This window comes from Panthera tigris, chromosome D3 (genome assembly GCF_018350195.1).
Source record: "Panthera tigris isolate Pti1 chromosome D3, P.tigris_Pti1_mat1.1, whole genome shotgun sequence".
Taxonomy (NCBI): domain Eukaryota; kingdom Metazoa; phylum Chordata; class Mammalia; order Carnivora; family Felidae; genus Panthera; species Panthera tigris.
In genome coordinates, this window is record NC_056671.1 from 32,873,997 (window position 1) to 32,890,319 (window position 16,323).

General features: G+C 47.3%; 1 protein-coding gene across 1 annotated transcript in view; it reads right to left on the minus strand.

Annotated features, from left to right (window-relative positions):
• GNAL (G protein subunit alpha L) overlaps positions 1 to 14,674 on the minus strand; it is a 149,945-nt gene extending 135,271 nt beyond the window's left edge. The window contains exon 1 of the mRNA XM_042961326.1: positions 14,308 to 14,674. Within this exon, the coding sequence (XP_042817260.1) occupies positions 14,308 to 14,674 (367 nt within the window). The remainder of the gene's footprint in view (positions 1 to 14,307) is intronic.
• Positions 14,675 to 16,323: the final 1,649 nt, after the last annotated feature.

Sequence of the window (16,323 nt, forward strand, 5' to 3'; positions counted from 1 at the left end):
ACTATAACCATAATCCTCGAGTCCTCGCCTTCTCTCTCACTCATGTCCAATTCATCAGCAACTGTTAATCTGCTTTCAAAATCTGTCTAGAAACTGACCACTTCTCATCACTCCATTGCTACCACCCCGTTCCAGGCTTCCACTGGCTATTTGATTTATTACAATAGCCAGAGTAAAATCCAAGATCTTTTTAGTGTCTTGTATGTTCCTACGTGGTTGGCCACCGGCTGGGCTTCTTCCTTGACCACGCTAGGCTCATGCAAACCTCAGGGCCTTTGTACTCGCCTCTCCATATCCTGAGATGCTCTTCTCCATACAGTTACCTGGTCCTATCTTTTATCTCCTTCAGGGCTTGGTGCAAATATCCATCTTCTCAGTGAAAGCTTCCTGAACAAGTTATTTAAAATTGCAACCCAGTGCTCATTCAGCAATCCCTGTGCTCATCGGATGTCATTTAGGTGGCGGCAATGATGAGGCACAGCAGAGGTGCCTAGTGGGCAGGTCCCCGGAAAGAGAAGTGGTTATAGAAAGGGTGGGAAGAGCTAAAATCCTAGTGTCACTTATTTTTGCAATTCTGTTTAGTTGCTGGCACTGGGGGTGGCCTTAGAAAATCCTGATTCTGGGATGTTCCTTTATTTAGATAAAACTTGGGCTTTGTCCCCTGTAAGGTGCAGACATTCCTGGGGAAGGGAACACGTAAGACCTTGCCCTTAAGCCATGGTATGAATTAAGGGACGACAGGAACAGGGGGCAGGAAAGTGCCTTCGGCGTTCTCTGTGTCTTGAATTTTCACAATGATCCTTCTGGAAAGTACTCTCATCTTGATGTTATACTGAAGGAAAGGAAGCTCAGAGGTGCTGAGTACCTCCCAGGGCCTACACGGCAGGGGCTCTCTGTTAGTTCACACAGCTGCTTTCTTTATGGATATGTGCATGCAGAAGACAGAAAATATAGACAATGGTTCTGCCATATGTAAAGATCCAACTCCGACCCACAGCACCCAGCCCAGGAGGCCAACCCACTCTCTGCACTAACCAGCCCGGGAAGTGAAACCCTTATCTCAAGCAACTTGTTCCAGAAGGCAGACAATAACCCTTTAACAATTGGTCCCAAGTGGCCAGGACTTGATTAATAACTGACAGCTTCCTTAATTTTTGTCCCCAACCTCCAACTTAGGACCACCTGGAGAATGGCAAATAGGTACTCCTAACCAATCAGATGGGATGCCCTTTTTCTAGTTAGCCCACCTGCAGCCTCCCCTCACCAGCAGCTTCTGCTGGGAATTCCACCTGAGGCCTTTCCTTTTTTCCACTGAAAAGCTTTCTGGCTCCTCTGCCTCTGTCTCTGAGCCTGCCAGGTGCAGCGACGGTGGCTGACTCTCCCGCTGTCACAGGGTCTGAACGAACAGCCTCTGCTCGTGCTCATTTGGGTGGTCACCATGAAGTTCCACAGTGGGTTCACAGAAGCAGCTGAGTTCTGGGTACACAGTGCTTGTGGATGGTTTGGGGTGATAAAATTGTTGGTTAGCGTGAAGGACTGCAGTATAGCAGCGTCTCGCAAGAAGCGGTATTCAGTCTGGGTTCCACGGTGTCCATGGCTGGGAACTTCAGAGAGGATGCTCCCAGCAACCTGGGATGGGGGTCCTTCCCTCCCCGCTTCTGTCACCCCTGCCTGGGGGGTGGGTTGCAGGGGGAGATGCAGGAAACAGACTATTCAGTGAAGACACAGGGAATGGAGTCTCTAAAAGGCAGCTAGTTAATACCAGCCGTGCAAAAGTCTGTTGACCCTGTAGCTGTGCTCCTTTGGAGCCCTGACCGGGTGCGGCTGAGTCCTCCCCTCCTTTTGGAGGGGAAACTGAGTAACAGAGCCCACGCTGGCTGGGGAGGGCCAAGGGGTAAATGTAGACCAGGGAGGGAGACCAGGCATTTCCAATTGGACTGGAAACTCTATGGAAAAAATTACAAATAATCTCGTACCATCCTTTGGCCTCCAATTGAATTACAATTCTCTAGTAGTAAAATGTTATCCTTGGTAATGGACTTAATCTTCATTTAATAACGCGACAGGAATGACTAAAATGCCCCACTTAAGAGCAAGGTGCTGTACGGAGAAAATGAAAGCAAATACTGATAATCAAGAAAGGGGAAGAGAGGCAAAAATGGAGGAGTGGAGCCCAAAGACCCTAGCGCGGGCCACTTGGTGGGTTCTGGGGGCCGGGGAGGGAGCTAGTGAGCGGATCAGGCAGCTGGAGCTGTCCCTCTGCACCTGTGTATTAACAGGAGCAGGTGCATATTCATGTGGGGGAACATGTCCTCACAGCTCATTGGTCATTGGTTGTCCCTAGCCCTGTCCTCACTGCTCCCACCCTCTGCCCTGAGAGCCTGGGCCCTTAGTACTTCCTTAGTACTTCCTTGGCAGAACTCCAAGCTGTCTTCCCCTGTGGTGTCTAACTGGTTCTCCTCAAAACACTGAATTTCTTTGCACAGCGAAAACCTACAATAGTCAAAAAAAAAAAAAAAAAAAAAAAAAAGAGTAACTCCCAATACACTGCGTGATCCAGGCTGTGACCCACCGTGTGACCCACAGTGATCCATGATGTTCAGGTTCTTTTGAAGAATGGCTTGCTGCTTTTTTTTTTTTTCCATTTTGGTTTGAATAACAGGATTTTGAAACCCATCATCTATATTCCTAAGTGAACATTCAGCTATGCTTGATTTAAATCAGGGACTATTTACACATAGGATAACCTATAGGAATTTACGTCAAGGGAGAGCTGAGGCAGAAATAAAAGGCCTTCCTTGGGATGGGGCAGTATCGGGGGAAGCACGCCTCCCTGTGTCCACTTTGGTGACTCACTGACACCAGATCCCTCCTCTCCCTCCATCCACAGGGCCACACAACTCCTGCGTCTGCGCCCGTGCGAGACCATTGACCCTGTCCCCCTGCACCCTGTTATGAGCTCATTATTGTTTCCAAGCCCAAATGGGAGCGGTTTCTTCTAAGAAAATACCATTAGACCAGAAGAGGAAAGTGGATCTGAATATTAAAGAAACGTTCTCCATTAGGCACAGCAAAGTATATCAGACCAACTTCCTCTCTGGCTGCTTTTTATTTCTATGCAGCATATATAAATAGTTGATGTTCAGCATGCTGTTCCATTAAAAAATAATTCTACAATGAAGTACCAGTTAAAATAATTTCAGAGATAAAGAATTATGTAATTGTCCATTACTGGCCCAGGAAGGAAAGAAATGTATTAAATGGCTGTCTTCCTCTCATGGCATCTGATTGGTTTTCTTTAGCACATTGGGTTTCTTAGTACAACGAAAACCTGTAATAACTAAAAAGAGAGGGTTACTCTCTCATGTCCCAAGAATGTCACATATGTCGATTACAATGTATCTGAACTGGACTTTGAACTTTGCAGTGGACCCAGAGTTTTAATGCACCTCTGGAAAACGTGTGATTTTTTTACTTTTTGTTTGTTTTAAGTGGAACCTTAATATACTCTATTCCAACAAACCCCTCAAAATAGAAAGCAAATCCCTTAACTTTATAAACGGAAATATTCAACAAGGGTATTTTCATTTTTCAGTGAGAAAGCTCTTTGGAGGTCGGACTTGGGTGACCTCTGCCCAGAAGCTCCTTTGTACGGCCTCGTCCCTCTGTCCTCAGTGCATCATGGGTACTGGGTTATGCTGTGTCATTCGGGTGCTTTATATCCTTGTCTCCTGCACAAAGCCATGAGTTTCTGAGGATGACCTCGTATGCCAGCCTTTGGCAGACCTGGCAGGTCGCAGGTACCATTGACTGTGATCGAAATAATGAAGGAGTGGCCCATCATATAGCACTGACCTCCTTCTGAGCACACAAGTGACTCAAACAAATAAGGTCAAAGAGCTGATTGATTTGGAACCTACACTCCTCTGGGATATGCTGGCTTTGGCCTTGTTCTAGGTTTCCTCCTCAGGGAGCTGTGGCCTTATGGTTTGTCTACGTGGTCTCTAAGGTCGACCAACCCTTGGGGGCTCAGGTAGGGTGAGGCCCAAGCACTCCCAGGGATTAGCACCCACCTTCTTATTCTGTCCTGCTTCATGCTGTGGGCCCTAATCCACTTTCCGAGTCTTGCTCTGCTCATTCAGAATGGCGACTTTTGTGTCTACATAGATCTTGGTAGCTGGCCTACCTCTGATTGTCTTTCCCCTGAGAAAGAAATACAATCTGGGTCTCAGTGCACGTGTGCCTCATGATTCTGACTCGACCTGATGCCTCTTACTGAGAAGCTACTTGTGGGGAAAGAAGAATCAGAAATTTAGGTCTTGGCCTCCCAGCTGGAGCATGCATGGAGATGCCAAATTATACTCTCTAGATGTTTCTAGAAGCTCCTGCAAAACACAACTGCTTCTCTGCAGTGAAGTTAAAGGTTTCACATTATGGCTTGGCATTTATTTTTACAGTTATTTTCTTTCAAACTATAAAACAACAGTTAATTAGAATTATACCATCAAAAACTCCTTACCCCCCACTGTGCAGGGGCGGGGGGAAGAATTGCCAGTGCCTGGATCCTGGGTAAGCTATTCCCCTCACCTGCGCACGTTTTAAAACCACTTTCATCAAAACTTAAAAACTGTTGTCCTTGGGGCATCTGGGTGGCTCAGTCAGTTAAGCTCTCAACTTTGGCTCAGGTCACGATCTCCTGGTTCATCAGTTCGAGCCCCGTATCGGGCTCTGTGCTGACAGCTCAGAGCTTGGAGCCTGTTTCGGATTCTGTGTCTCCCTCTCTCTCTCTGGCCCTCCCCTGCTCGTGCTCTCTCTCTCTCTCAAAAATAAATAAGCATTAAAAACATTAAAAAAGAAGGGTGTCCTTATGACAGTAGTAAATAAACAGTGTCCACTGCTTAAATGTGGACCGTTTTTGAGGGTCAAATAACAGCCCTGAACTTCACAATGAATATGTTTCTTCATTAAAAAAAAAAAAAAAAAGATAAACTTTTGTTTTCTTCATGCCTCTTTACAGTCAGTCTCCCACGATGGTGTAATTCAAGATGCAGCTTCTAGTATTGATTTATGAAGCACTTTGATGGTTGGGGGTAAAAGGAGCCATCTCCCTCTCACTTCACACTGCATTTATACTGCCTTTCAAACTTTCTTCATGTTCTCAAACCATCCGTCCTATTTGGTAAGTACCCCAGGTCTCCGCTACCTCCTGAGCACCTCTGGGTTCTTTCTGTGGCTCTACGATGAATAGGGAAACCGGAAACCGGGCTGCCAGGTGTAAACTCCCAGCGGGTTTCAGGATGCTTCTGCTGGTGGTCTGCTTTCAGGATCTGTAACAGCATTATACACATTTATGTGCAAACGCCAAAATTCCTCCAAGCAATTAAGTTCCTGCCTTCCTTGTGCTCCCCTGCTAAGGATGCATCCTAAGGAAGGGGGAAGCCTATCACACTGTTAGATTTCTGTGTGACCCCTACTACTGGTGTTATTCACCCATGCTGTTGCCATTCAGCACATAGCACGCGCACGCTTACATTGCTATTTCTTTTGTAGGCTCATGCCCTTTTTCTTTGACCACACTGTGAGTATCTTCTGGGCGGAGACTGTACCTCTGCCCCTTGGAATCTCCGTGATATTACCCAGAGGAGCAACTGCCACACAGTAGGCTCTCAAAGAAATGTGTGTGGTAAGTGAGCAGTAGAAGTGATTCAATGGATAAAGCACCCTTTTCCCTCGTGGCTCAGGGTATCGACACAATTGCTCCTTGTTTTCCTCTCACGCCGAATGTCCTCTGGCTGAGTTCGTCCTGGACGACTTTTAGGGCATATCTGACTTCCTGGGAGAGAAAACTCACTTTTCTGCTGCAGAAAAATACACCGAGTGAGCCCTAATACAAGGTATAGGGATGCGGGCCTCCCCTAGGTCTGTCTCTTCTGTTAGGATTAAAGAGAAGGTGACCCAGTGGGCTGCTTTCACACGTCCTTACCCACCATCCGGCTGCAGCTGTGCTGGGCACGCGGCCCACACTTACCCTGGGACAGCTTTGCATCTTCACTGCCCTCACAGCAGCAAGTGAAGGCTTGATGGGAGGCGCCCCCAACATCCTGTCTTCAGTGACACTGGGTATGACCCCTTTTGACAGCAGCAGCATAATGATGCTGTGACTGCTCTTGACTAGGACACAGAGATCGGGCAGCCCTACAGAGCAGATGCGAGGCCGCCTGGAGGTCTAGGGCGCAGCATGCTACTCTCCACACTGCGGAGGGGCTGGATTGCATTCTAAAAGCCTTCTTGGTTGCCAATAATTTACCCCCTAGTACTGCAGGAGGAAATGTATTCAAGTGGTGCTTTTTTATTCATAAGCCATAGCTTTTGGTAATGAGACACGATCTCTCCTGCTTTGGTCAACTTTTTGGGCTTTTTAAGAGGAGGGCCTGATGCTTGTGGTCCTGGGCTCTTCCTCTTGGGATCCTAATTCAGGGATGAGAATTTTTCTCCTTTTCTATTAAGGGAATTTTAAAAAAAGATCTAATTTTAGAGTAGTTTTAGATTCACAGCAAAATTGGAGAGTATAGAGACTTCCCATATCCCCCTGCCCGCCTTCCCCGCAGCCTTCCCCTATCACTGACATTCCTAGATCAACAGGGTGGTTTGTTTGTTACCGCTGATGACCCAACTGATGCATCTTGATCCACTGAAGTCCACAGTTTATATTAGGGCTTATCCTTGGTGTTGTATATCCTTGGTGTTGTATCCATTGGACAAATGGATAATGACCTGTATCCATCATTACAGCATCATACAGAGTAGTTTAGCTGCTTTAAAATTCCTCTGTGCTCTGTCTATTCATCCCTAGTAAGGAAATTTTAAAACACTAGGCAGTTTTCACTGTCCCTAAATAGAATTAGAACCACTGCTTCAGCTGACAGTCTGATTCTCTTCTCTTTTTTTCAGTTTAAAGAGTTTGTTTTGGCTTGAAACCAACCAAAAAAATAACTGAGTATTAATAAATGTAGACATGAAGTCAATTATTCTGGGTGCTGTGGGGTAAGGAACAATCATTCAGGGTTCTTTGTTTACTCCAATTGCTTTGTTGATGTCGTGGGGTTTTGACAAGCTCCTGCTTATCTTTGAAAGTCATGAGCTGATTTGAGGCCCTCGTAGTTAGGTCTTACCTTTGAAAATGCTTATACTTGGAAACTTTTCATAGACCGAATTAGCTAGAGAATTTGCTCGATCTTTTGGTTTCAACTGAACTGAACAACCTGCTTGCCACTGAAGAATTTCACTCTAGATTGCAAATGTGTCTGACAATGTCAAGAGAACAGTTACCTGGGGTAGAGGCGGGGGGGGGGGTGGGGGGGGTGGGGGGGGTGGGGGGGTGGGGGGGGGTGGGGGGGTGGGGGTGGGCAGGGCCCACACACCTGAATGCGAGACAGCAGACTCATGGGAGTGCAAGGCGAGCCCGGGCTCTCTCAGGAACCCTTGTGAGCACAAACACCTGATCATTCCTTTCCCCACGTCTTTCTCTTCACCTGCAGGAGGCAATCACCTGTACACATCCTGCAATTTCATTTGGATCCTTCCAAACCCTTTCCTTAAGGCCCACGTTGAAAGTTGTGGTCACTGCTGTATTGTCCTCCCCAGAATGGGCTCTGTGACAGCTGCACTGTTCCTGCGTTCTTGTCTCCAGCCTCCTGTACCACTTTGCATAAAGTGGAAAACGCTGGGGATTCCTTTTTGGTCCTAATTATCTTTGAACTCCCAGCTGAAACTCCTTGGCTTCTCCCAGATGTCTTTATTATTCTTTATACCTTTCCTTCTGCAACACTCTTCTGATCTGGGGCCCTGTCCTGGGCCCTTCTCCTACTCTGAATATTCTCCTGGGGTGGCATCCCCTCCCCCAGGGCCTGTTGCTTCCCAGACAATGCCCACCGGCTTCTCATGGGTGACTCACCTTCAACACATTCCAAGCGCAACTCTTTGTTCTTTCACTCCGCCTCTCTCTTCCTCCTAAGTCCCCTATTGTGGGGGGTGCCATTGCCATATTGCCCGAGAGAGAAATCTAAGATTTCACCAAGACTCGCCCCACCCCCCCGCCCGCCGCCCCTCCTTTCCACCACCTCCTCGGTCCCCAGATTTGGTGGATTCTACTTTGCCTATATCTCGACCGCCTCTGGCCCTTCCTCTTTGTTGTTACTACACCGGCCTGCATTCACTTCTTCACCTCTCTTGACTGGACCATTGCAACCTTCTCCAGCTGGCTGTTTACCAGTGTGGTGCAGTGAAGCCAGACTGCTGGGTTGGAATCCTGGGCTCCAGAGGTTGTGTGAATCTGGAATGGGATTAGTGTTTTTAGACCGTGTGATCTCGTGTTACTATTTAGTTTACAATTTAGAGTATGGGTATCACAGGGAGGAGTGGTTCCGCTGAATATAGAATTCAGAGATTGTGCCAATTTATGGAGTCTTCACCAGGTGCTAAGCTCTATGCCAAGTAAGTTTACATACTTTTTTTTTTTCAACTAATTTCAATTAATCCTGTCAGTAAGCATGTGGCATCAGGATTATTACTGATACGGAAACTGCAGCCCTCACCTACGGTCGCATAGCTGGTAAATGGGTACGTTGGGATTTCAAACAAAATTTCTGTCTGACTCCAATGCCATGTTCTTAAACACCATGCATCTTTTAGTGGATCATAAGTATATCCCCAAGTTTTGAGAGTATTCATAAAAAGACTTACATATTCCAGTGACACAATCACAGTAGTTGACATCTAGCTTGAGTCCAGTTTCAGAGCCAGTACTAATCATCTGTATAAACATGAATGGGTTTGCAAGTCGTTATGGACTGAGCGGTGTCCCCTCAAAAGTCATATGTTGAAGCTGTGTTTCTGAGCGTGACTGTCTGGAGACAGGGTTTTTAGGAGTAAAGTTAAAGGCGGTCATAAGGGTGGCACCCTAATCCAATAGGGTTGGTGTCCTCATAAGAGGAAGGGAGACCAGTGCCCTCTCTTGCCATGACAGAGCATTCGAGAAGGCAGCCATCTGCAAGCCACGAAGGGAGACTTCCACAGACACCAAATTCTGCTGGATGTTGAACCTGGAATTTCCAGCCTCTGCAAACTGTGAGAAAATTAATTTCTGTGGTGTAAGCCACCTTGTCTGTGGTGTTATCGCAGCCAGAGCTGACTACGACCCAAGTCAAAGAAAGCAGCTTTGGCTGAGTGCTCTGACCTTCCGGTGTTTTGACAGGTCAAAGAACAGCTTGAATTCTGGGAATGAAATCTGGCTTCATGTAAACAATGTCAGTGTCAAGCCTGTAAAACTGTAGTTAATGAATTAAACAGTAGAATGATACAGAAGTTGTGACTAAAATACCATAAGGGCATGACATCCCCTTCCAAGGCTGTAAGGAAGTGTGACGCTTCTGTGACTTTAGGAAAGTGAAGGTGTAGTCAGGTTATCTGGGACTTCTACTGACTTTCAGAGCCACGCTCCTACGGGAAGCTGGGGCAAAAGGAAGGCAGCAAGTTGACGAGGATGTGCTGCAGACAGCCACGAACCTCAAGTCTACTGCACAACTCAATGGCTATCTTGGCCACTGTATGCATTACCATGAATTAAGGGGGGGGGGAATAACCCAGGGGCGCCTGGGTGGCTCAGTCGGTTAAGCATCCGACTTCAGGTCAGGTCATGATCTCACAGTCCGTGGGTTCGAGCCCCGTGTCGGGCTCTGCGCTGACAGATCAGAGCCTGGAGCCTGCTTCAGATTCTGTGTCTCCCTCTCTCTCTGCCCCTCCCCTGCTCACACTCTGTCTCTGTCTCAAAAATAAATAAACACGAACAAAAATTATTACAAAAAAGAAAAAAAAATCCCAGCCATTTATTTGAAAACAAACAAACAAAAAAACAAGTGATCAAAACCCTACAGTGGAGAATATTCCACGTTTCTGTGACTATACCAAGCGCCTCCTCTTGGAGCAACTGAACACTTGGACTGAGGTCATTCTGGTTTGTACTAACAGCCGGGTGCAGAGGGAAATCAGCAAATGCCCCAAAGGGATCACTTCCCTGGTGAAAGGTGTATTCCTGGCACAGAAGTACCAATCATACAAAAACAGAACAGGAAACAGTTGAATACAGCAAAAAACATAAATCCTACCCACCACTGAGAATTGGAAAATTGAGTAACAATCTGGAAAAGGAATAGTATCAAATGAGTAGCTGGGTCGTACATGACGGCTCTGCCCCAACAGGTATGTGGTGAACAAGGTTCACATCAGAGTCAACAAAAGCTGTGGAAGAAAAGACAGTGGCATCTACTATATGATAACCCCATGAGCATAGTGGTGGAAAAATCTGCTCGGACAATGGTGAATGTAGCTTTCCTTGCTCAAGGTGTTTGGATAAATATTCTGATCCTACCTTCAGTTTTGTCGACTGTGTTTTCATCGGTGTAGACCCAGGGCCGCTACCACTGGAGACTAGAAACGTCTGTGTTGCTTGGGATAGAGATCAGAGATAAGAACTGGTGGCCTGTGGACTGCATCAGGCACATAGGTTGTGTTTTATTAATTTGAGCCAATGCTTAAAAATAAGTAGGCGTCAGATGAAAATGGGCATTTTCATCTTGTTTCGGAAATTCAGAAGACCTGGCAACAGTGGGCCTGAGTTCTCACAAGGCAACAGTGGGATGAAGCTAGGACACGACTGTCCCTTGTAGTCAGAGCGTGGCCTGTCTCTGAAACCTCCTTCTGAATTGTGCCCCTCCCCCTACCTCTCATTCATAAGTTGAAGCCCTAAACCCCAAAGAGCCTATATTTGGAGACAGGGCATTTAAGGAGGTTCTTAAGGTTAAATGAGGTCATAGCGTGGGTCTCTAATCTGATTTTTCCATCTCCCCTGTGTACAGGTGTACAGAAGAAAGGCCATGTGAGGACACAGCAAGAAGGTGGCCATCTGCGAGCCAGGAAGAGAGGTCTAAAGGAAACAAAATCTGCTGGACCTCAGACTTGGACTTCCAGTCTCCAGAACCGTGAGAAAATAAATGGCTGTTGTTTGGTACTTGTTATGGCAGTTCAAGCCTACTCACATACAGCTCATGCTCTGGAGAACAGAGTTCTCTGAGAACTCCTCCCCATGGTCCACCCTACACACCTGACATATGCCCACTTCTCCGAGACCATTCCCTCCCCTTTCCTGCTCCACTGCTCTAGCTCTGACTCCAGGATCCCTTCTGGATCTGTGGCCTGCTAACTGGAACCTCCATCTTATCTCCACACCGTCGCTGCACCCTCTTAAAATCCAGCCACCCCATGCCTGAAAGAATGCTCCATCTAAAGGTTACAATGGAATTACATCCCTCTTATTGTTAAGCCCTCACGGGTCGCATTGGCTCCCAGACTCTAGTGCTCTTAGCACAATGTGGGGTGCTAAGTCCTGTGCAAGAAACAAAGCCCAGGTCATTGGCACGGACCCAGGGGGGCATCAGCATGCATCAAAGCACCCATGAAGTCCTGTGGACTGTAACAAAGTGCCAAACAAGAGATGCAAATAGAATTCAATATGGACACGAGTGAGTTAAACATTTATTCCCATGGAGGACTGTGGGCATGTCTCCTGGAGGAGATATCAACATGGAAGATGGGACAGCCTTGGACCAGGGAGCATGGAGTAAGGAAGGGCCCTGAAGTGCATGTGTCCTTCCTGAGCCTGTGAGTTCTCTGATGCACATTCCGGAATAAGTAAATGGGGTCTGCAAGCAAGATAAATGGCTACTCAACACAATAGCAGCAAAACAAACATTTGAGGACATGCTTTTGATTCAAAGTTTTCCAGCTAAATCCATTCTAAATCCTAACAAAACCAAGAACCTTTCTCAGTTTAACTCAAATCTATACAAAATCTGATAAACCATGTCAACCTGATGCAACAGTATATGTTTTAATGTTGACATCTTTGGGTGACAGATACAATGTATTTTTCCCCCAAAGGGTGAGTAGTTTGGTTCAACACCATTTTCAATATGAGGTTGATATACAAGTTACATTAGGCTATGAGACAATATCTTTAAAGAGGATAGGCATTCAATATGTGTTACTAGAAGTTAGTTCTTTGGCGCACATCAACCCCTTCATTAGATAGATCTCCCAGTTTCTCTTCAAAGAATCATAAGCTTATTCATTTTTATATATATCAGACAAGCTCTGCTTCACCTATCCTTTTATTTTTTAAAAAATTTGTTCAACTGCACATTCACATTAAAACATTACATTGCCACAACCCTAGACCTTATTTTATTCTTCTCTTATTTCTTGCGACCACAATCCTCTCCTTTTTGAGTTATCTTAATCTGATGCATTTACAAATTTTGGCTTGAGCAATTTCAAATCAATTTCCTTCCAGACAAATAAGTGGGTGGGAGCATGCTTTAAGCACTTGCATTTCTGAAAATCTATTTTACCCTCATACACAAACAACAGTTTAATGAGATATGAAATTCTAAGATTACAATTCCATATTTTCGGAACTCTGGAAACGCTGCTCTGTCATATTGTAGAAGTTAGCACTGTTGATGAGAACTCTGCTTCTGATGTGGTCCTTTACCCTGTTCAGGTAACCTGCTTGCTTGTTTAGTTTTTTCTTCTCTGTTTCTCTCTCACCAACCACGCCCCCCCCCCCCCCCCCATTTCATTTTATTTTAGAATTCAGATATCTCACCAGGATACAGCAGCTAGGGCTGTGTTGTTTTAACTTGTTTTAACTAGTCATTCTTGCAGTAAGTGAGCTCTTTCAAATTGAAGACTTAATTGGTTCTCTAAATGTTAAAAAGGCCACCTTCATTTATAACCAGGTATCTTAAGTCATGGAATGGGTTCTTTTCCTATGCATAACAGAGCACAGAAGTAAACAGTTTTTTTTCTTTATTATCTCATAAAATTTGGGTCAAAAGCCCACATATTAATTACATTTTTTGCCTTACAACTTATTTTTTAAAGCAGTTTATTTATTTAGGGGTGCCTGGGTGGCTCAGTTGGTTAAGCACCTGACTTCAGCTCAGGTCATGATCTAGCAGTTGTGAGTTCAAGCCCCCCATGGGGCTCTGTGCTGACTGCTCAGAGCCTGGAGCCTGCTTCAGATTCTGTCTCCCTCTCTCTTTGCCCCTCCCTTGCTTGTACTCTGTCTCTCTCTCTCAGAAACTAAATAAACATACATTATTTTAAAAATTTTATTTATTTATTTTGAGAGAGAGAGGTAGAGAGAACACGAGCAGGGGAGGGGCAGAGGAAAGAGAGAGAGAGAGAGAGAGAGAGAGAGAGAGGGAGAGAGAGAGAGAGGAGGGAGGGAGAGAGAATCCCAAGCAAGCTCTGCTCTAACGCGGGGTTGAACTCACAAAGGGTGAGATCATGACTTGAGCTGAAACCAAGATTCAAGGTTTAACCAACAGAGCCACCCAAGCGCCCCTTGCCTTAACATTTAAAAGGTGTCAAGCCGCATCAGGAATTCATGATTTTTTAAAAATTTTAAAGGATTTATTTATTTTTATTCTCCAGTAGAGTACATAGAAAATGCTTTCCGGGTGTTAACTTGGAGAAGCACTGCTATGCTTGCTACAGCTAAAGCTTTGAGAAAATCCTAGCAAACCGTGTAGTAGTTTGTTCCTTTAAAACGCTGGTGACTTGGTGCCCGCTTTCTTGCAGGCAGTTAGCACCACGCACAGCTCTCGGGGAGCCTGCCACGCTATTCTGCTGCTGGTTCTGAAAGAGAAGCAAACGTTCCGAGAGCACTAGGGCTGCAATTACTCAATGAAATAGAAGTGCCACATCTTCAGCTGTTGAAGTTACTTCTACAAGCCACACCCACCGACAACTCTGCCCTAATTCTGCGATTGGAATAAAGGTTTGCGGTCACGCTAAAAGGCCTTCCAGTCTCCTGCCATTTGTGTTCCTAAAACAAAGTGCAGCGTGACTACACCGTTGCAGGAAATGAGATGCTCGCGTTAGCCATCCCTGTGGATCACAGGCCGGGGAAGTAAATCAATTGAGGGGGGAAAATTCCCAGAGAAGCTCATTAATTAGTAATAAATGGGCAAATGGCCCAAATCACAAGGTGTGGAAGGCAGCTAAGGCCGGCAGTGTGTTCTCGGCCAAATCACGGATGTAAATACTGTCGGTGTAAAAGTCGACCTAGCGACGATTTCAGCCCGACCACCCGCCCCGCGCACGTCTGCGACCGTAGCCCACCGGGTGCGGAAGGACCCGGGCCCCGCGCCCGGCCGGGGCGCGGCGCGCGCCGACGACACCTACCCAGCAGCAGGAGCCGGTGCGTCTGCTGCAGGTCGCGCTTCTGCTCGCGGAGCATGCGGTCGATGTTCCTGCTGACCTTCCTCGCCTCCCGCTCCGCCTCGCGCTCCTCCGCGCGTAGCTGCTCCGGCCGCCGTCGCCGCTCCTTCTTCGGGGCGGCTTTGGGCCGCGTGCACGCCGGGCTCTCGCCGGCGCCCCGAGGGAGCGGGGTCTGGGCCGCGCCTCCCCCTAGCCGGGTCGGGGCCGAGGCCGGGGTCGGGGCCGGCACCGGGCCGGGCCGCGCGTCCTCCGCAGGCGCTTCCGAGGCGGCGTGGGGGACGTCCTCCGGGTCCCCGAAGAGCAGCGGCCGCAGACTGTAGCACAGACCCATGTGGGCGCGAGGGCGCGGGGCGCTCGGGGCTCAGGCCGGGGCCCCCGCGGAGGGGCGGGAGGGGGCTGCACCCGCACCCGGCGCGGCGCTACCGCCCGCAGGCTGCGGGCTGGGGGTGCGGCGGGCACGGGCCGAGGGCCACGGCCCCTCACTGTCCCGGAGGGCCATTTTGCATTTTCCGCCGGGTGCAGGGGGTGGCAGCCGCCCGGGCTGGAGATCACCTGATAACGCGGCGAGCCCGCCGCGCCGACGGGCCTCCACGAGCCCGGCCCCCGTTACCGTAAATACCGCCTTCCGGGCCGTCCCCCGTTACCGTAAAAGCCGCCACCGGGGCCGGCCCCCCGTTACCGTAAATACCGCCGCCAGGGCCGACCCTCGTTACCGTAAGTACTGCAGCCGTGCTGGTTCCACCGTAAATCCTACCGCCTGGTCCACTCTGATTACGGTAAATATCGCCGCCTTGGCCCGGCCCCCGAGACGGCAGGCACCGCCTCGCGCTCGGGACTTCGATACCGTAAATACGGTTGCCCGAGTCCGGAGTGCAGCTGCGGACAGTGCCGCAGTGGCGGTGGTGGTGCCGTCACCACCCAGAGCTGCCATTGCAGCACTTAAAATCTGGGATAGTGGTAAAAGAGAACGGGAAGCCGGAGAAAGGGATGGAGATGCCAGCTTTCAGATCTTGAACTGCCGGATGTATTCCCTGCAGAGATTGCCGCACCTTGCCTCGCCTTTTTCTGCTCACTTACATTTTACACGCATGCAGACATGTCTACACACTTTTGGTCCTTACCGTAATTCTATTATGGCTTTGGTGTCGACAAAATCTCCAAATCAGGAGGTCCGTGACATCATTTTTAACAACTACACTTAAGAAAACACTGAAAAGGAGAACATGTAATTGTCATATGCTATTTTTATTTGCTAAGATGAGTTATGAAATTGCACTCTGTATACTATTTGTTGATCCACAGTATAGGGCAGAGAGGAGCAGAGGCACATCCAGACGGAGTGCCCTTTCTCCAGGCCTCCTATGGCTACAACCTCCCAGAAATCCCCAGTTTCCATTGTTTCCCCTTTAATATCCATCATCTTATAGATCGTTTGCAACGGATGAAGATTTCTGTTAGCTTTTAAGAACTCTGCTATAATATGTGGTCCTTAATTTCTAGCAAAATGACATGAAATATTACAACTGATGGTTAAATATATCTAATATAAATCCCGTTAATACAGCAGATTGGTCTGCTAAATGCGACACAGCATGTAACAAGCGTATGCTGTACCAATTGGCACTCGGTGTAAATATTACATTTGATTAAGTTTTTAAAGCAGGAAATTGGGAGATCTAGATTCACATTTATTTCAAGGCCCCATTAATAACAAATGTATATACCATGTAATGTTTTGGATCTAACAACCCCCCAATTTCCCCAAAATTGGCTGCATTTTAGATCTTTGAGTAGTAGAAGAAAGAGGCTATAGAAAATCTAACTTGAGAAAACAAAAAAAAAAATTTATCTCTGTCATTCTCACTACTCCTTCACTGACCCATCCTCCCTGTTATCCATCCACTTATTTAGTATTTAGCAAGCATTGACAATATGCTAGGCATTCTGGTTCGTATCTGGTGAGGCAAAAGACATGGGTCC